The sequence below is a fragment of the Electrophorus electricus genome, chromosome 10 (genome assembly GCF_041902795.1).
Source record: "Electrophorus electricus isolate QZ-2024a chromosome 10, ASM4190279v1, whole genome shotgun sequence".
Classification (NCBI taxonomy): domain Eukaryota; kingdom Metazoa; phylum Chordata; class Actinopteri; order Gymnotiformes; family Gymnotidae; genus Electrophorus; species Electrophorus electricus.
Window position 1 is genome coordinate 23,237,308 of NC_137506.1, and position 19,975 is coordinate 23,257,282.

A 19,975-nucleotide genomic window follows, 5' to 3' on the forward strand; every position below is an offset into this window, starting at 1 on the left:
ATATATGAATATGATTATATACAATGTACAACTTGCTAACATACCTGAGTTACTGGTTTCTGTTTCCTCACTTGTCAGCAGGAATCCAGGTTTACTAAACCTTGGGCTAACCTGGACTAACCTGGACTAACCTGGGCCTTGGCACACTGATCAATAATATAAAAATTTAGAGAAGAAAAAGTTATAACATCAACAATTTTCACTCCAGAAATGTTGTGTCCAGAAATTCCCTCATCATTCGGTAATGTGGCGGTGGCGGCACAGAGGAGGCGGTTGGCAAGGTCGAGCCAAAGCGCTCTTTATTCTCCATTATTTAAATTAGACAAAGACCACAACAACGATGAGACAATACTCTGTCCACTACTTTGCGTAGCAAGCTGGACCGTGGCCGCGAGCAGTACGGCCTTTCACTGATGTGCCGCACCTTCGATCGGGACGTGTGAGTTTAAATAGAGGGAGCGAACAAGGGACAGGTGACGGTGATTAATAGGCAGAGGACTGGGAACCAAGCAGGTATGTAGTGCGATCTCTAGCAGGAGTGGGCGTGTCCTCCCTTCTGGATGACGGGTGACGGGTAATTGCCGCACTGGTACTATCCAGGCTTGGGCCAAGGTGTCTGCGTCTCATAATAAATCAGTGGTTGAGACTGAAGAGTTGTAAGACCTTTCTTATATTGCTTAATATTTCGAGAATTGTTGTGTGTAGAATTCTAATATTGTTAGAATAAAAGCACCAAATGGGTTCCTTTAGCATTGCCAAGTATATAATTATTTGTATGCTCAATTCATAAGACATACTGCATATTTCAGATGTTTGGTACTATGTTATCATTTTGCATAAGTGAATAACTGTGCACATTTGGACATGTATCAATAGGTCTCACATAAGATATAACATAAATTAGAAATTTTGGAGTTGAGGTCAGGACTCTGTGCAGGTCACTGGACTTCTTCCACACCAAATCCATCAAAGCCTTTATGGACCTTGCTTTGTAAACAATCATGCACAATCATGCTGGAACATGAAATCAGCACAATCATGCTGGAACATGAAATGGCCTTGCCTAAACTGTTACCACAAATCTGGAAGCATATAATTGGCTAAAATGTCTTTGTATGCTGTAGCATTATCGTTTCCCTTCACTGAAACTAAGAAGTCTAGCTTAAACCATGGAAAAAAAACCCAAACCATTCTTTCTCATCTCTCATCTACCAGACTTGCAGTATGTATTTTGGTATGTAGCGTTCCCCTGGCATCCGCCAAACCCAGATTCCTCCATAAGATTTCCAGATAGTGAATTGTGATTTTGGAAAACCCAGATTGCATTATAACAGAGCATAGGTAATTTTAAGTCCCCATTCAGTGTGTTCAGATGGTCTACTACTTTGTGACTGAGGTATTGTTGCTCATTGATGCGTTCATTTCAAGCAGTTCATTTACAGTTGATGGTGCAGATCTATTGGGGCAAAAATTTCATGAGCTCACTCATTAAAAGTTACATCCTATGACATTGCCACATTTAAAGTCACTAAGATCTTTAGTATGACCCACTCTACTGTGAGTTTTTGTCTATGGAGGCTGCATGCCTATGTGCTTGATTATATACACCTATGCAAATGGAAGGGATTTAACTCCAAACAGGTTGGCCATATAACCTTGATGGCTAAGTTTTATGATCACAAATTTTCACATAAAAAGGCCAATTGCCTTGAAAAGGAGATTAATCAATCCAACCAAAAATCAAAAGCTATAAAGAGTAGCTATAAAAACTTATGTACTTCAATATTTTTGTATACTTTTCTATATTTCCGTAGCACATTTTTGTAAAATATTCTGTAAAACAGGAATACCAAAACCAGCATTAAAAGAAAGTCACTGTATGGGACTTCTAAACAACCAAAAGCAAAGCACTCTGAGTTAAGCCCTCCCATGTGGCATTATGGGCTGCCCATTTGTAGCTGTGCCCCTTCCTTTGGAGATTGTCCAGCCTAAAATAATACCCTTCTCCACCTTATAGCAGTGGTACCTGAGCTAAATAATTAGGAGGGCGGTCAAACTAACGTTTGACCAGACTACGCATAAGAGAATCTTGAGCAAAGTACTTACAAATAGGATTAGAACGTAAAACTAAGGTAAAATTAAGGTTAGTCTTTCGATGTAACAAAAGAATCAAACTACCAAGAAACAGCTTTTTCCCCTTCTTCGTGGCGTCATTGTGATGCCTAACAAGCCGTAGTTTGTGAGAAAACCGGAAGGATTACGGAGGAACCGAGAGAAGCAGATTGATAACATGGCGTTTGGAGACGCTTGGAAACAAATATCTTGGTTTTATTACCAGTACCTTCTTGTCACTGCGCTATACATGCTGGAGCCTTGGGAGCGGACCGTCTTCAGTATCCTTTTTAGAAATGGCTCTATTCGTATTGTTCATGATTCAAAATCGTTGCCAACGTTGCTTTTACCAGCTAGGTAAGCAACGTTAGCTATGTATCTATATAGCTAGCTATCGTACTGGATCACCGTACAAATGGGTAAAATTATTTACCTTATTCCAGCAACCTGATTTTATTAATTAACTTAGATTGCTTTAGATCTTTGATTCACCAAAACATTACATAATTTCCTGCCTCACAGCGCTAGGTAATGTTAGCTAACCTGGCAGAGTTCAGTTGAACGGCCTGTGTGGGGTGATTCGTTAGAAGGTGGTGTAGTTGGCTGGGGAACTTATAACGCTGTTTGGAGTGACTTGTGAAACTGGGCCACGCGTTAGTTCAATACGCTGCGATGAGGCTGAATGACGCCGTGAACGTTGCTTAAATTTTACGTCATGGCCTTTTACATTTTTTATTCCATGTGTCGATCACAACATTTCTGAACTGTCTTACGTCATTGCGCCAGCACGGAAGTAGGCGGAAGTGGTGTTCAGAGTAGGTTTGTTGAGAACTGACGCACAGTAATGGGCCCTTATTTTTACTTAAATCCCCCTAAGACCAGCGTAGTTAGTTACACCTTAACAGAAAATTAAAGTAAATCAAAGTGTCCTATAAACACCAACAAGTGTTTAACATACTTGTGCATGTTAAAAGATTAATCCTTTTCTTATATTATTCATTTTCTTATAAAATAGAAAATATAATTCAAAAACAGTTGAATTTAAAATTAAGTGATTCAAATTCAAGTCGTGTTTGTAGATATTTAGAAAATTTTATCTGTAAAGGATTTTGGTAAGGTGGTGTTTACACATATTTATCTAAAAGAAGTATGCACTTCATCTATGGTTGATATTTTTAATGTTACTAAAACAAGTTTACTCCAAATCATAGTAATACAGTAAATACTAAAGTGCCATGTTTGCTTAGGCCATTTGCTTAGGCCACAAATGCAGGTTGCAGTGACAGATATGTGTTTCTCAGATGCTCAAAGTTGTGACTGGGCTCATGGCAAACAATGATGCACATGTCGGGACTAGCAGTTTTTCTTTGATCTGGGTGCAAAGGATCAATGTTGTGGAAGACGGAAACATTTCCAGTGAGAGGATTTTGAGGCAGATAGCTTTTATTGAACTTAAGGATACAGAATGAGTTTTTATACAAAGTTAAATACAAAGGAAATTCAAGTAGCATTTGTCTGAAAAATAGGATTTGTGATTCTCCTTGTATGAGAGAGGTGAGGGGAAACTTAGCATTAGCACCTTTTTTCATGTCATAGACCAGAATGCAAACGCCTGTCACCACTGATCCAGGGGAGTACTGGCCAGCCAGTTGATCACTTGACTATTTGCTTTGCTTCTTCAAAAGCAGTGTGGCTTTCTTTTTGTTCTTTTTGTTTTGTTTTGCATTTCTGACAGCAAGTGTAATTTAGCTCATGTTCAGTAGTGCTTTCTCTGGAGGTTTCTTTAACATCATCTCAGATTCTCTCCTGGTCTCTGTAGCAGCAATGGCTGTCTACACTGGCTATGTGTTCATGCCCCAGCATATCATGGCCATCTTACACTACTTTGAAATGCTCTAATGACAGACTGCGGTGCTGATGCTTTTCAGGATGCCCATGGCTTCCCTCTGGTGGATGGAAAGAGACATTCTCACGCAAGACTGTTTAACCTTCGCCTTTAATCTGTGGAAACATGTACAGTTTGATGAGAAACAGGCCGAGGAATCCGATAGATAACTCCATCGTTGTCCTAATGTCTGTGGCTACGCAGAGCATATAAGTATGCAGTCTCTCAGCACATACTGCCCTGCTATTAAATAATGCGTCTTTTTGTATAATGTATAATGTTTTATAATGCTTCTGTTTCTGTTAATGGCAAATTTGAGATGGTAAATATTTTGTGATAATAAATGTGTATGTTTCATTGTATACATATTTACAATGTTTTGTAAAGATTTATTTCAGCTGATGGTAAAATGACTGTCACAGTGAAGCATTGTACAGAAACCTTTTTTCTTAGTCACCTCCTACATAACCCAATGCAGGAAGCTGCGTGTGCAGTAAATCTGATTTATTTTAAAGCTAATTGCGTCTCTCAGGTGGTAATTCTGTGTATTTAAAAACTACTTCATTAAATATTTTCTTCTCTGTATCATGTAGCCACCTTTCTTTTCTCTTATAGATTGCATTGCACAAGATTTGTCATAGGAAATGTGACATTTTTTATTTTACTGTTTTCACTGAATGCTTTATCCAGCATGCAATAGGAGTCATTTTGGAAATGTGCTCTTGATCTCTAAATCTCATCTTTTATACACACACAAAAAAAGCAACTTTCTTTAAAAAAAATTGGCTTGTGTCTGGGTACGACTTAAATTGATGGTCTGCCATTCGTCGAAGCTTAGATGATCATATGTATTGAAAGTTAAATGCATATACCTTATTGTTAAATTGTTACTTTTTAGTGCACTGTTCTAGCCTTGCTTGTAGCTTCCACTAAATAATGCCACATGCAAGGGAACAGACAGTGTTGGGGGCAGGTGGGGGCTGATTGGTGGGTGGAGGGAGTTGGTGTGGGTGGGACCAATGGGATGGTTCAAAGTTTATTCGTCACGTACATAGTCATACATGGTATAACTGACAGTGAAATGCTTTCTGTAACTGCTCTGCCCGTGGCTGAGGAGAGACGCAAGGAAATGGAATGCAGTTTAATGAATAAATACATATGTTATGATGAATGAAGAGGGGATGTATACTATGCATATATACAATCTACAATTTCCAGTTTTTTAGGATGTTATTGTGGACGTCATATGCAGAGTATGACAGTACTCTGTCCCTTACACATAGTGGGACAGTTACATAGGTGATCTTAAAAGGTAAATTCATACAAAGTGCAGTTTTGAGGTTCATTTTCCAAGCATGTAGACATTTAATTTTCTTCATAATTATAAGGCATGTGATAAGCTTTTGAACTAGTGGTATTTTAGTTTAGTATTTTAGCATGTTACTCATTTGTAGCTGAAAAGATTAGCAGCAGCAAAGAAACTTGGTGGTTTGGAATTTTTGCTTTCTTTTAGGCAATTATGTAAGTCTTGGGGAAAATAACAACTGTTTTAATGTCTAATGTGCCTGAAAAATCCAATTAACATGTAGAAATCTGTACATGTGCAGGCCTGCTGTTTGCACAATGTATTGTGGGTGGGTTCTTATATATCATCCAATGATATTCTGCCCAGTTCATCTTGTTGGTAGGGGCATGGAATGGAAATAGCAGCTGGTTACTGTTTAAACTACAGGATGAGGACGTTCTCACGTACATGCTCAAGGAGTGCCTAGAGTTCACACCTCATATACAGTGCAAATTGGATGTCCTGCCAACCTGGCCATAATAATAGAATGTCCTGGCAACTTTGTGATTATAATAAGATTCTGTGGGTTTAAGCTGCTGCCCGAAGGTGTTGGTAAACATGATCAGATCACTTTCTGTGGGCTGTCTTCTGGCACTATATATAGCAAATCAATATGAAGATGTCTTACCAGCTATGGCTAAACACAACTACTTAAAGGTCATAATGGCTACTAGTTTCATATTACATGTACATGTACTTCGTGGAACAGAACTTAAAATGTGACTGTTGATATTTGATTACCAATGTATTCATCTTAATCACCCTAAAAATCCTGATATTTCATTATCAAACAATCTGTTTCTGAGAAGTACTTTTGAATTCACCCACACAATCTGCTATAAGTACATATACCCATAGTGGAAATCCTTCAAGGAAATGACCCAGTTCCTGTAAAATTAGTAACAGCTGAACATAGGAACTACTACGCTTACACACCGTACATATCAAACGAGTGTAATGATTACCATTAGTAATGGGGAAAAAAACAGCATGATGATAAATGTAAAAGATTCGGGAAAAAAAGCACTTGCCGAGGAGATTGTGCCAAACAAACAGTAATCCTGAGGAAACTATACCTTACTTCAGGGTGCATGATTGTCCTTAGAATGGTGTTGATATTAGGCTTAGAAAAACTTAAGTTCCAATGTACATAATAAAAGCAATATTCCACCATTCATTTAGGTTCAAGTAATTCATCCTAAGCACCAATTAAAAAAGATTTAATTATATATTTATGAAAAGATATTTATTCCTGAATTCATATTGGTTTATATTAAGCTAAAGTTGGGATGCATTAACTATTCCTTCTCTATTAAGAAAAAACAAGAGCATCCAAAAACGCTTTCCCTGCATCAAATATTTTAAACACAAACAAATGCACCAACTTAGGTGTAAACAAACACACTACCACAAAGTGGAGTCAAAAATAACTTTAAAGCCCAGCAAGCATAATGCCTCCTTTAATGGACTGACGCCTGGTTTCGTGTATGCAAATATTTTGAAAAGTTCGTGTAAAGCGCACGTTTCACACGACTGCGCACCTTTTGAATGATCTCTTATCTAACAGTTAGGCTATTGAGTACTTTTCAAGTTACTTCCCATGAATTTTATTTATGACTCAGTGGATTTATAAACTGACATAAGTAGGTTGTGCGACTTGAGCGCGGTCTATGTTTGCGCGTGATAAATTTGTGTTGTTCACGTAACGCACAAGGCGCACACATGAACTGAGAATGATAAGTGCGCGGTCGCTTACCGTATAGGCAAATGGCAGAACATCAGGAAAGTCTCTCGGAAGTTTTTTTCCCCGAAGACAATGCTAGAAATGATACTCAAGGGATGCTTATCGTTTCGACAGGTGGCGAGGGGACGGGGAAAGTGCAGCACAGGTACTCAGTAATGAGTGGCCGAAACAGCGAAAGCGCAGACCCACAGGACGGGGAGAACAGCGGTCTGCCGTGCCAGCTCAGGAAGCCACGCAGTAACCGACCCAAATCAAAAGAACACAAACGACTTAACACACACAAATTAGTCTTACAGTATATAGTCCCATGTATGAATTCATACGGCTTGTGTATCATAGACAACTTTCTGGGAAACAAGGTCGGAGACCGCATCCTGCAAGAAGTAAGATGCGTTCACGAAGGTGGGAAAATGCAAGATGGACAGCTAGCCTGCCAAAAACTGGACAAAAGTAAGGCTATTCGAGGAGATAAAATCGCCTGGGTAGACGGGACTGAAACCGGTTGTCACAACATAGGCTTTCTGTTGTCGAGAATGGACAAACTTATCACGTTCGCGGACGGCAAACTTGGGAGCTACAAAATTAGAGGGAGACACAAGGTCAGTATTCCATTATTTGTAACGGTAAAATAATAGACCGTAGTTAACTAAGCGCTTATGTTAAGCTTTATGTCAATTATCCTTGCATTAATACATTTTAGGCTTAACGTGTTAGCGATAAGTTACCCAAGTATGACCCCATACCATGGCACTTGATGAAACATTTACACCATTTATTTTTTGTTCTACATCATCTGACGTTGCGTGTTAAAGTGTACAATACGATGACGGGTGCTATAATGTTTCAGTGTACGGTAAACTGTCCTATTCATTAACTGTTATAGCGCTGGTGTTTTACATTCGGATATGCGCTTCCATTCGCGACATGAAACGACTGCAGAATCTCCACATTTCCGCTTTACGCGACTGCTGGGCTTCTGCTCGCGCGCCATGCGCGTGTTGGAACGGACGTGCTGCTCGAGCTAGCGTACATGCGGCCATCGCGCTCCTCAATGGCGGTTCAGACGCCTAACAGACCCCAATAAATGTGTATGTCCTAAAATCCCAAATGTCACCAAAAATCGAAAAACTACCGGTAATACTAGATTGAAATCAAATGCAAATACTCATATCTTAGGCTGAATAGGCATTAATAATACAATTCGCGAATATAATGATCACGTTTTGCTTCTTTGGTGAATCTGGTAGCCTGTGTACAAATTTGGTGTTTGTCAGTGCACGTTAATATTTTTGTCTTTGTGTGAACATATGAATACATTTTCGCTAAACACGTGTCAATAAGCCCCTCTCCCGACACAGTCAAACAAAGTGAATGGGTTTGCTGGGTCAATCCCGCCCCCTGAGCGCTACTACACAATCTGCACGTCCCACATGATCAGGCAGGTGTTTTTTTAAAATCCTGTTTCGTGAACCGTGGTCTGGAGCTGGATTAAAGCCAAATAAATAAGACGAACGTCGGTTACAACAGTTATTTTATGTTCTCTCTTCGTTGCTGACTTCGATGGATTTTCCAGCTCTTTGAGACTGAAACAGACTACGCGACTGCGAGCGTCGCTAAGCAGTTGTCTTTGGACGCCTTGGTAGCAAAATGCCTTTTCTTGAGCATCTGGAAGACTTGAAGTTAGAGCAGTTGGCACTGGAGCACATTGTGCCGGCTCTGTTAGATCAAGGTTTCTTCTACACGGATAATTTTCTGGGCGAAATAGTTGGCCACATGGTCTTGGCTCAGGTGAAACAAATGCACTGTTCAGGTGTTTTGAAAGATGGGCAACTTGCCGGTCGAGGTTCGGGAGTTTCCAAAAGACATATAAGGGGTGATAAGATAACGTGGGTTAGTGGAACCGAGAAGGACACAGAAGCGATCAACTTCTTGTTAAAACTAATTGACAAGCTTATATCTCTATGCGTTGGACGCCTTGGCAAAAACGTTATCCGCGACCGGTCAAAGGTAAGCGTCTCGTTGAAACCGTTGTCTATAAAAATGTATTTGGACAAATTATTATTGCTAGGATTACTACTAATAAACCCTGTTACTGCACTGTGCTGTAGACTGGAACAAAACTAGACGACAAATTCGACCCCAAATGTACCTGCCAAACGTTAGATATATTCATTGTGTGTTATGCTCCATAGTTGTCTGGGTCTCATAAACACCAACACGCCATGGAGCATAACACAAAATGTAGTATTATTTACTGCATGTTACAAACTTGCATGATTTCTGTGACTTCGGAATATATACATAAGTATTATGGTTCTGAACTAGAAAAATACCTTTGTTCACCTAGGTTGCTTATATTTAATTAAAATTGTAACTGTACTAAGTATTTCACAGCAAAGTGAAAATCATTGTGCTAATAATAACAAAGTGTAGGATATAACATTTTTTGGTCTTTTCATTTTTATTATATTGGAATGTCACATTTTGGATTCTTATCCCTTCATTTCAGGTGAGCATAACTATTAAAACACACAATTTTAGTTTAGTTTAGATTTTAGTTACATGCGCACATAACTACACTGATCCAAACAAGGTTGTTTCTTCTCTTGCTTTCTTCTGATGTCCTCATTATTGTTTAAGCAAGCACAACTCTCTTTTGTCTCTTATTTCCCAAGATACTCTAATTTCTTGATTGTGATTTTTTTTTTTCTTCAAAATTCTAGATGGGTGTAAATTGAAAGGCAGGAAGAAAAGTAACTGGATGTCAGTAGATTAGAAACATGATAACGTCGTGGTGTATAAGAGATATGCAATACACAAGTCTGATTATTCTAACTTCATTCAGACCTCCTGAACAAAGGCTTGCCTAAAACTGTTCAGCAGAGATGGGAAGGAGGCTGCAGGTATGCCACTGATCCAACAGTACACATGGCTACATGTATGCCCACATGACAGGAAATGGTTTTAAAAACGTTTTCTTCATATTGACCTTCATCTATTCAGTCTCCGTATTTTGCAGATTTCTGTGAGCATGTAGTGTATAGAATTGAGTAGGGCACAGGAATTTTATAAACTGTGAATTCAACAAGATTTGCACTCTTGTTTTGCATGGAGGCTAATATGCCTGTATAAATTAATATAAATCTATTATCACAGTACAGAACTGCAATGTTTAACAGCATAGAAGCTGACATTTACTAGCTGCTGCTGTTATTTTTTTTGTTTGTTTTTTAAAGCGAGGAGTATGAGCCACAGCAAAGTAATACACCAAAAAACATAATTAACGCAAAGAAAGAAATCAACTAATGTAAATGATCGACTAAAAATAATTTGAAAATAGTCCATGACAACTAGGCAAATTAATGAAAACACTAGTAAAGTAACCCTACATGCAATTGGTGAGTTACTACCCACCCCTGCTATAAAAAAAAAAAAGAAAAGAAAAAAAAAAAAGTTGATCAGTATGTCACTAGACTGGTTTCTTTAAATTGGGCAAATAAATTAAAAGCAATGCTAAAATACTATAGATTTAACACATTTCTCATTGTCATCCTTAACGTGATTACACAAATGTGAAATATCTGATTTTTGCAGATATTGGTAAGCGTTAAAGTTTTTTGACTGGACTTATAATTTGCAGCTAATGTGTATGACGTGTCTCTTGCCAAATGGTTGAGTCACTGTCCTTCATCTCGGATGCTTAGTACAGTTACAGTAGCTATTTGTCATGGTGTGGTGCGGTAGTTGATGAATGTCAGATAGGCTGTCGGATCTGGCCATGAGAGAGTGCATAAAGAGTAGTACGTGACTCTCTCCACAGTTTCCACTTCACAGGAAGCCCAGCCAGGCAACAGGATGTGAGGAAGTGAGTCTTTCACATTAGTCAGCTGCAGAGTCACCTGTACCCTCTTCCCCCTTGTGAAATCTTGCACTGGCTTTGACCAAAAGCCATTTCTACCACCAGTGTAATGTCCTTCACAAAAGCACTTATCAGGTTAGTCTGGGGCAGAGGTAGTGAAAATATTGAAAACTATCCTGACTTCTGTGTTAGGCTCAAGAAAACATCACGTAGCTACAGTACTTTCACATAAAAGTTGTTTATGCTGATTACAGATCTGAAATCCACTTAGACAACTGGTAGGCTAATAAATGGAGGACAGCAAGTTGCAAAACTGACTGTGGACGTGAAACTGTGAATGTGGTTGATGGCTGACATGATGGGATCAGCACATTCTGGATAATAATTCTCATGCAAGCACCTTGTAAATGTGGGTGTATAGTTAAGTAAAGGGAAAAATTTAATTTTAGGGAAAGATTTCTACATTGGAATCAAAGAATGCACATAGCCTATAACTTTTATACATACATTATTTTTATATATATATATATAAAATCCAGGAGTCCCTCAGCAAAGTAGCCTTGCAATAAAACAAACAAACAAAAAAAAAATCCAGACTTCTGAATGATGTAACGTTTCAGATAAAGAACATGTGTTATTATTGGAGCAACTAATACAATAGTCCAAATGCAAGCTCAAATGAAAGATTCCATATTTTGTTATACACGAGTAGCCTAGCCTTTAATTTAGCTGGAATGCTGTGCATGAAAGTGGGCTGCGTGTACTTGCTATCTGACCCCTGAGGGAGGACGAAGAGAAGGGGGGGAGGGTTGGGGAGGGCTTTACTGTGTACTGGGTGTAGTATAGCTGCAGCCTCACGCTCAACACGTAGCACTACCATTAAACCTTCATGGTGTTGGCAGAAAGCCAACCCCCTCTCTCTCTCCCTCCCTCCCTCTCTCTCTCTCTCTCTCTCTTCACACACATTTCCCCTTTCCAGACTCCTCCATACATGTTTACAGTGCGCTATGACGGCAAACCTACGTATGTGCCCTTATTGCGAGAAAGGGACCATGATAAAAACTGCCGTGGAAATGTAAACATGAGCACCACTGAATTGAGTGGGGTCTGTCGGGACAATGATTAAGTGGGGGAAAAGGGTTAGATTTTGAAACATTTCATTTTTATGTTCAAGACATTATCAGAAGTTTGAGGGTATGTTTAGAATTGTTAAAATTTATAAATAACCGAATTTAACCATAGATTCAATGACGAGACTGTCTTATTTATTTTGCCTTTATACTTACGGTTTCTCATCAGCAGCTGAGTTCGAGCATGAGAGCAAGTCACGTCAAGAGTAACTACTATGATTTTAGTTACCGAACCAACACAGTAAACATGAACCTAGGTAGCTGCAGCTAACTAACCCTCTTCCAGTTAACTAATGCTCCAGCTATATGAATAGTGGCTGAATTTTTGTCAGAGTAATTGTGAGCAGTTGTATTTACTGCTTTACCCTCTGTGTTGACTACCACACGTTCCTCAGACTCGGTTAAGTAACTGAGTTCGCAATTAATGAATTACCCAAATATAAATAATTCCACAAACTCACAAAGTGTAACACATTCTACGAGCGGTTTCGTCTCGACGTGAATCATGTATGTTTGGCATTGGCGACGCAATTACAGCAAAACCTCCACCCGTGACATTAGGCTGCTTTCTTACCTCTCCCAACACTGACTGGATGACTCTGCAGAAGGGCCAGACTTAACTTATGGAAATATTATGTCCACCCAACCCATAAAATGTCGTCTAGACATTTGGCAATGGTAAAGGGACTGCAGAATTCATTCCCAGTTCTCTCAGGCAGACCTATTTTGTTTTATAATAGCTAGTCATGTAAACAGGAAGTTACAAGATAAAAAGCGCAAAAGTCAATCGCTTAAAATTGGTGTTCCTGAATGTCAATCTATATAGCCTATAAAAATCTTAAGTGTTGAATTACCTATTTCAGTTCTATAACGTCTTGGCTTAGACAGTGTCTATTACAAGTGGAACTAGTTTGTTAGAATTATTAGTACTATTTTCTACATTACAATGGTAAATTTGAAAGCTATGAAAAATCAGGCCAGTTGTCACTGTTTTATTATTATTATTATTATTATTATTATTATTAATACTACTACTACTACTAATAATAATAATAAATAAATAATAATGTTTGTAATTATTTTTGCAAAGGCAGATATTTGAAGTCAAGAAATGACATGTATTACAAAATATATTATAAATATATTGTAGAATCTCCATTTCTAAATTATTTATTCCCTTTTTTCCTTTCCAGACATTGTATATAGTTGTTTTCTACAAAACAGTGATAAGTGATGTGTATGACATAAATAGCCATCAATACACCAAGCGTGTATATCTATAATCTCTATAATATATAAATGTATTACATTTACTTCCATTATCAGGTTCATCAAAGGATAAGGAGTTAAGCACTGCCTTGTTATATTTCCTTCCGTTAATATAATGCACTTTAAATATTTGTCTGAACATGGGTCAAAATTTAGCATCCCCAAGGACAATGTCTTTAATTCACTGTAAAATTAATTTATACTTCCCTAGGCTCCATGGAATCTTAATACAGGACATTGCTAGAATACGTGCCAGTGATCAACCGGCCTCTCCCCCCCACATAGTCTGTGGTTTTCCCCTTACTGGTGTGTTTGGAGTAATAAAAGAAGCACACGTTACATTTCTAATCAACTTCTCCAAGACTGTGCATTAATACACTTCCATTGTAACTCATGGATCTTAAATCACATCTCATATGGAATAATACAATTACCTACTTCTTCCCATTTGTTTTTAATATATTGTTGTGCTTAGTTTCCATTAAACCCTTATACATCTTTGTGTTGAATAAGACCTGATTCTCAAGGTTCAACATTCCTCAGGGATTGAAAATCCTGCAGTTTCCATGAGGTTCAGAAAGCTGTTATTCCTCTTACCATCTCAATTTAAACCAGTTTATTGTGTATACACTCTGAATCATGAACACTCCATCTAATTATTCTTAACATGTTACTTAAATTCTATTCTTTTATAGCTTGATTCCATATCTTGAACTTGGTTTTAATCCATGGATTCTCTAGGATTTTAAGCCAAGTCATCATTTCCTATTTGTCCTGAATGGGAGTATTGTTCTATACTATACTGTGGCAATACATTCATCTTTATAGACTCAGCTCTAGAACCAACATGGAAAAAAGGGATTAGGCCCGTCTTTGAAGATCAACTTTTCCTGCCATGATAAGTGGTCCAGAATGAATATCCAAAATGTAGAAAAATCTTTAGGTAGATTAGTATAATTCCCAAATATGGCTACCTTTTATACACAAGCATATTGCTCAAAAATAAGAAAATGTCATCTGCATATAATGCAGTGCGCTTCAGCTTTTATATACATACCTTTTTATCAGTAACTATTGTTGTATCCCCTGAGCTGGAGGCTCAATATACAGTGTGAAAAGAGGAGACTAACAACAACCTTGTCTCGTTCCCCACTCAAATATCAGACAAATTTCTTTTTATTTTTATGTATGCGGCTGGTCGTAATATTTGGATAGCTTGGATATTTTAACTAAAATGTAAATTGAAAAACTTAAATATAATAAACTGAACTGTTTACTTAAGTTTTATGATATTATTCTAAGCTATTTAACTGATTAAAATACAAAAGTTCTTTGCTAAATAGGGCCTCAACTTTAAACATTGAATATGTGATATGTCGCTTTCTTTGCATTTTCAATCTAAACTATAATCAGTTTATGAAAAAATTCACTGGCGAGAATTTCAAAGTGTCTTTTTTTTTTTTTTTTTTTCTCTCCCCCAAGAGTGTAATCTTTAAGTCCCAGTAACTAAGTAACTACTACAGGTCCTTTTTTATTTTTTTTTTATTTTATAAATGCAAAATCCCATTACACACACCCCATTTGCAATATAGTTAGGAATGGGTGAAGCGCAGTATTCTCTATTGTACTCTGCAGAGCATATTTGTTTTCCGGGTTTTATAATGGGATATGTATGGTATAACCAGCAGGGTATATTATCGCGTGCAAGCCTGCCTGCGGGGTCAGAGGGTGAGGTGGGGCCGGGATTGTGTGGAGAAGGACTATTTTACACACACCCCCCCCCTCGCTCCTTTGTGGCAGAGAGGTGTGGTGTTATGCTGTATACAGAATGCCTTGCAACGGACAAGTTTGTGGGGTCCAGCATGTGTCTAGATCGGTCTGCCAGGCCTTTAGAACTTTGCGCTGGGGTCCATATTGATTGATGGAAGTTTCCAACCAGTGACATAAACAGAGGAAGCCCAGCACATGTGGAGGTCTCCCGCTGATCTCCTTCCACTACCTACATGTTCCCTTTTCCTTCTACTGCTTTCTCCACTCCTTCCGTGTTCCTTTTCCCTGACGTTTTCCGTGCTGTGGCCAGAGGGATGGACAAAAAGAAGAAAAACGCAAAGCACCTACTTGGTTTTGTGCAACTCATCAAAATGTCAATGCTTTTTCAACACTAGAATGCTTTGGTACTACGGAGACTTTATTTTGATAAAGAATGTCTGTAGGTGTATCAAATTGCATGGGCTAATGTGACTCGGTTGGACAGAGGCTGGAAAGGAATACACATGTAGTCCTTTTGAAGCTTGACCGCCAAGATTGTTCACACCAGCAGCAATGTGGAGGGTTCACACTGCTGCACATGTGGTGCAATAAAGCCAAAAGTGTTGTTTAAAAAAACGAAACAAAAACGAGATCTGGTGATTTACACTTACAAGAGTTATAGCGACAACCACCCCAACCTCTACAAAGAACCAACAAGTCAGTTGCCAAGCCTGGGTGTCTATTGTAGATAGGCTGTTTTAGCATCCTGGTGAATTGTCTAATTTATTTTGGCAATTTATTACACAGGGATTGGTATTAAAAACACATTTACACCATAACCTCAAATTATGAATTGATACTATTTAAAGCAATCCAATCCATTGGTGAGAAATAAAATTTTTAGGGACTTTATTCCCATAGCTTTGCCACAGTTGGTGGTTAAGCCGGAAGCCAATGTATCTTAAGCTAAAACAATGTGCATTACACCCACTGGCAGCCTGTTTATCTGGATGATCAACATTTAAATGGGCTGCAACTGAGTGCCTCTGGTGCACACCTAACAAATGTGTTGTTTTGTTGCAGGCAATGGTAGCATGCTATCCAGGCAATGGGGCAGGTTATGTTAAACACGTAGATAACCCCAATGGAGATGGGCGGTGTGTCACCTGCATTTATTACCTCAACAAACACTGGAACGCTAAGGTATTTCAGGACCTATTTCTGGCCTATGTGGTAGGGCTGTGACGGTATGGATTTTTTCTTACCACGGCGAGAAAGCAACATTTTCACCGTGGTCTGACCAAAAAGACCAAAATTGTATGCAACTTGTAAATTAAATGAACTTTATTCTATTATTGAACTATAAATGCTTTAGGCACATTTACAGCCATAATAATGTTAATAACTAGGCTATGGCCTGATATTTGTTTTTTTTCATAGTGCATCAAAATCACAACATTAACTTTAAGTAATTTTTGTAGTTTTGCCTAGGAGTTGAGACTGAAAATAGCAAAGTGCAACATTAAAAGGAAACATGTATTAAATAGTTGGTACAGTAAGTGCTAGTTGCACAGCTATTGGGCCGCTTACTATAATAATGATGATGAATAATAACGGGCCTACTGCGGATCGAAGATGTTCGGGGAGAGAGAAAAGTTACAAAAAGCAAAACTTGATTTTGCACACACCAAACAATATGCCTGAAGCCACACAAATTAAGTTTAATTTAGTTTGGGTGACTCTGAACACAGTGTGTGAGAGAGAGAATAAATGTGTACGAGTTGCCATCACGTAACCGTGGGACTGGGGTAATGTGGTCATCATCATAGCCCTACCGTGTGGTCTTTTTTGTACATTACTGCACACAGCAGGCCTGCTGTGGATGATGATGATGCCATTTTTGATTTCCAGGAGCATGGTGGAGTTCTGCGCATATTTCCTGAAGGAAAGTCATATGTAGCTGATATCGAGCCCCTGTTTGATCGACTGCTGCTCTTCTGGTCCGACCGGAGGAATCCTCATGAAGTACAGCCGTCTTTTTCTACCAGGTGTGTGTGTGCGTGCACGTGCACAAAAGTATGCGGGTCTGTTGCAAGGTGAGGAGTGTTTATAAGCTGGAAAACAAACCGAAACTCTGTTGTGGTGTTGTAGGTATGCGATCACTGTGTGGTACTTCGACTCAGAGGAGAGAGCTGAAGCAAAAAGAAGATTCAGAGACTTGACGGGTTTGTTTAGCTTTTGCCAGTGGTACATCAAGTCTCTTCTTTGTTATTACAAAGGTCATTTAAGGGTCATTTTATTATGTTTTTTTTTTTTTTTTTTTTTTCCCAGCTTCTTCACAAGACAGCACCACGTCTTAGCTGAAGAGTTTCAGACGCAACTGCGTTCACTGAGTGGCCTGCGCCTGCGTGTGCGTGCACACGCATTTCGCGTTGTTTTGGCTCTTTGTGATGCTGCACTAAAGGTACCCCCTCTCCCTGTACAAACAAGCGTCCGTGGTGTTGGAAACTATAGCTCGGTGTATATTCTTTGCCTTGCTGCTCTGTGTATGCAGGAGAATGGCTACGTTTATACACAAGCATTTCAGCACAATTGAATTTATGTGGTGTTTGTGATGATGAGGATGGTTGAATAGATTCCTGGGGTAGGGGGTATGATATGAAAAAACATATGACCATTAAGTGTCATTGTACTGTTGTCATTTTATTTTTATTTCTTTGAGAAATGTTTGCTTCCGGAGCTTCTGTTTAATTATGTGAGAGTAGCTGCTTTCATATCTGTACTTTAAAGTGACTTTTTAATAAACTGGTTCAAACCCTAGTAGCACTATCACCTAATGATTTATGTGACCTGTGAAGCCCTTGGCACAAAGTTATAAGAAAAAAAACAAAACCAAACTGTAATACTTTTCAGTCTATAACATTCTATGTTCTACAACAGGTTCATTTTAATGGGCTTGCCTTGATGTACTTGTGTAATGGGTTTTAATAGTTTTGTGCTTTTTGTTTATCATTGTATAAGTGTGTTGTGGACATGCTCAGTTCACATGATCACTCAACTATATATTGGTAGAAGCCTGTTACTGTCATCTAGTAGCTTGTCTTGGTTTCAGAGGGTAATCATGAAGTGTGATTTTGATCATTTCAAAACCTCTTTCTTGTTCCTGAAATGATCTCTCTGGAATTGTCCTGAATTGAAGAAATTAAATTTAGAAAGACACACTGTGATTTTGCAACAACTAAATGGTGGATATCTATCAGATAATGAGAGACCACCATGATGTAGATGTCACTTGAATCTTTAGGATGGGATTAGTATTTAGTGAACTGAAAACTCTCGCTGAACTCCAGCAGTTTGGTTGACTCAGCGGTTGTGTAACCAGTGCCATCAGCACACTCTTCACAAATTGGCTCATTAATTGAGGATTTGTACAATGCACTTGACAAACAAAGCCTCTAGATAAGAATGTATATGAATATAATCAAAATGGTTTTAAAATCAGAGTGTGGCTTCGCCCCAAGGATTAGCCACATCTGCATTCCAGATATTGGTGTACTGTAGGTTAGGATACCAAGTAGCTTTTTTCCTCAATAGATGTGTAACAGCTTCACATGCGACTAGATTGTATATAATCTAGATGTGCTGATTGTCATTCAATCTTCTAATTTAAAGTTAATAACTACTTAATGTGTCCTTATTATTAGAGACTGTGTGCCCCTTCGCGTTTTGTTTTTGTTTAAAGTAAAGGGAAACATATTGGTCCATGTGTCCACTTGCATGCTGGTCAGCAACGCTGCTCATAGATGACGTAAGAATGCCTTCGTTCATGGCTTCGCCACGTTTGATTATCATTAGGGCAAGAAATTTTTGGTTTTCTATAATACTGTAGTCCACTGGTAAATGTAATGTGTTCATTATATTTGAAAAATAATGGGAAGCCTGATAAGATTATGTGCACACTAGGAATGATGACATTTACCAGGTTAAACCTGTTACTATCTAGACAAAATTGGTGGATAAGAACTCTAATGCCCTCTTGTAAATGGCAAATAAAGAATCCCACATGTTAATTGGCTGTTTGTGTGCTTCCTCTGCAGCTGGTGTCTTCGGCTTCCTGGGCACTCTTCCATATCCCTTTTTCTTTGCAGAGATGCGTTAGACGTTTGCTAGGTCCTACTTCTTCTAAAGCCGCCTTATGTATGCGGACCTACGTGTTCATCATGAGATTTATTATACCATTTCTCCATGTTGTGTATCTGCATCCTTTCTATGCTTTTCTCTTTATGTATTTCAAGTAAGGAATCTGCTTCTGAAATGCACAGAGTCTGCTCACACCATATGATGATAAAAGTGATTTATTTTTTTGTGTGTTGGGTTCATCAAAACCCCAGTCAGAACTAGAATGAACCTTGTCATGACCTCCGCAGTGGAACTGGCTAAGAGAGACGAGACCCGGGCCCTGGGTGGAAGCCCTTCCACACTATCTGATCAGTGTACCGAGTGATATTGGGGAAACAAACCATTCCATAGTGCATTTTGTAATCGCCCGTGTGTCAAAAGACCAATGTTCTTTTCTGTGATGATGGCAGTTTGTTCGTCTGCATACCCAGTATGCTCAGTATCTCGCGCTTCTCAGCGGGGTGTAAACACTACTCTGTAAAGACTGCAGTGTGCGTGCACAGTAGAGAGTGCAAGCTTCCTCCCCCCAACCTGAAACTGCTTGTTATGTGCTGCTTACAAGCTGTGTGCACCCAGTAAACCGATGCTTTCCCCATTGGGCCTTGTGCAAGCTCGATCGATTGTCATGTAAATATGTGACTGAGGTCAGAGATCGGCTGCTTGTCTAAGAAGGGTTACGGGGGCCTGTTTGCTCGTCAACTTT

At 38.8% G+C, this 19,975-nt stretch overlaps 2 protein-coding genes across 4 annotated transcripts; both read left to right on the forward strand.

The window, feature by feature from the left end:
• Nucleotides 1-1,988: 1,988 nt before the first annotated feature.
• sptssa (serine palmitoyltransferase, small subunit A) lies at nt 1,989-4,582 on the forward strand. Its single transcript, XM_027013166.3, has 2 exons — nt 1,989-2,393; nt 3,911-4,582. The coding sequence occupies exons 1-2, from the start codon at nt 2,291-2,293 to the stop codon at nt 4,009-4,011; spliced, it is 204 nt and encodes a 67-aa protein (XP_026868967.1). The 5' UTR covers nt 1,989-2,290; the 3' UTR covers nt 4,012-4,582.
• Nucleotides 4,583-6,859: 2,277 nt separating this feature from the next.
• Nucleotides 6,860-19,163, forward strand: egln3 (egl-9 family hypoxia-inducible factor 3). 3 transcript variants are annotated; one of them, XM_027013208.3, is made up of 5 exons: nt 6,867-7,685; nt 16,177-16,296; nt 17,005-17,141; nt 17,245-17,318; nt 17,425-19,163. In XM_027013208.3, the coding sequence occupies exons 1-5, from the start codon at nt 7,110-7,112 to the stop codon at nt 17,451-17,453; spliced, it is 936 nt and encodes a 311-aa protein (XP_026869009.2). In that variant the 5' UTR covers nt 6,867-7,109; the 3' UTR covers nt 17,454-19,163. The 3 variants fall into 3 exon arrangements, with proteins under 3 accessions (XP_026869010.2, XP_026869009.2, XP_026869011.1); XM_027013210.3 differs by lacking the exon at nt 6,867-7,685 and adding an exon at nt 7,772-9,093; XM_027013209.3 differs by lacking the exon at nt 16,177-16,296 and having other exon boundaries at nt 6,860-7,685.
• Nucleotides 19,164-19,975: the final 812 nt, after the last annotated feature.

Bases quoted from the DNA above. Each gene is read 5' to 3' on its own strand.
- sptssa (XM_027013166.3), top strand. From the start codon at position 2,291: ATGGCGTTTGGAGACGCTTGGAAACAAATATCTTGGTTTTATTACCAG. The intron at 2,394-3,910 runs GTATCCTTTTTA...ACATCATCTCAG, and splicing joins TTGGGAGCGGACCGTCTTCA to ATTCTCTCCTGGTCTCTGTA.
- egln3 (XM_027013208.3), top strand. From the start codon at position 7,110: ATGGCAGAACATCAGGAAAGTCTCTCGGAAGTTTTTTTCCCCGAAGAC. The intron at 16,297-17,004 runs GTATTTCAGGAC...TTTGATTTCCAG, and splicing joins ACAAACACTGGAACGCTAAG to GAGCATGGTGGAGTTCTGCG. The intron at 17,142-17,244 runs GTGTGTGTGTGC...GTGGTGTTGTAG, and splicing joins CAGCCGTCTTTTTCTACCAG to GTATGCGATCACTGTGTGGT.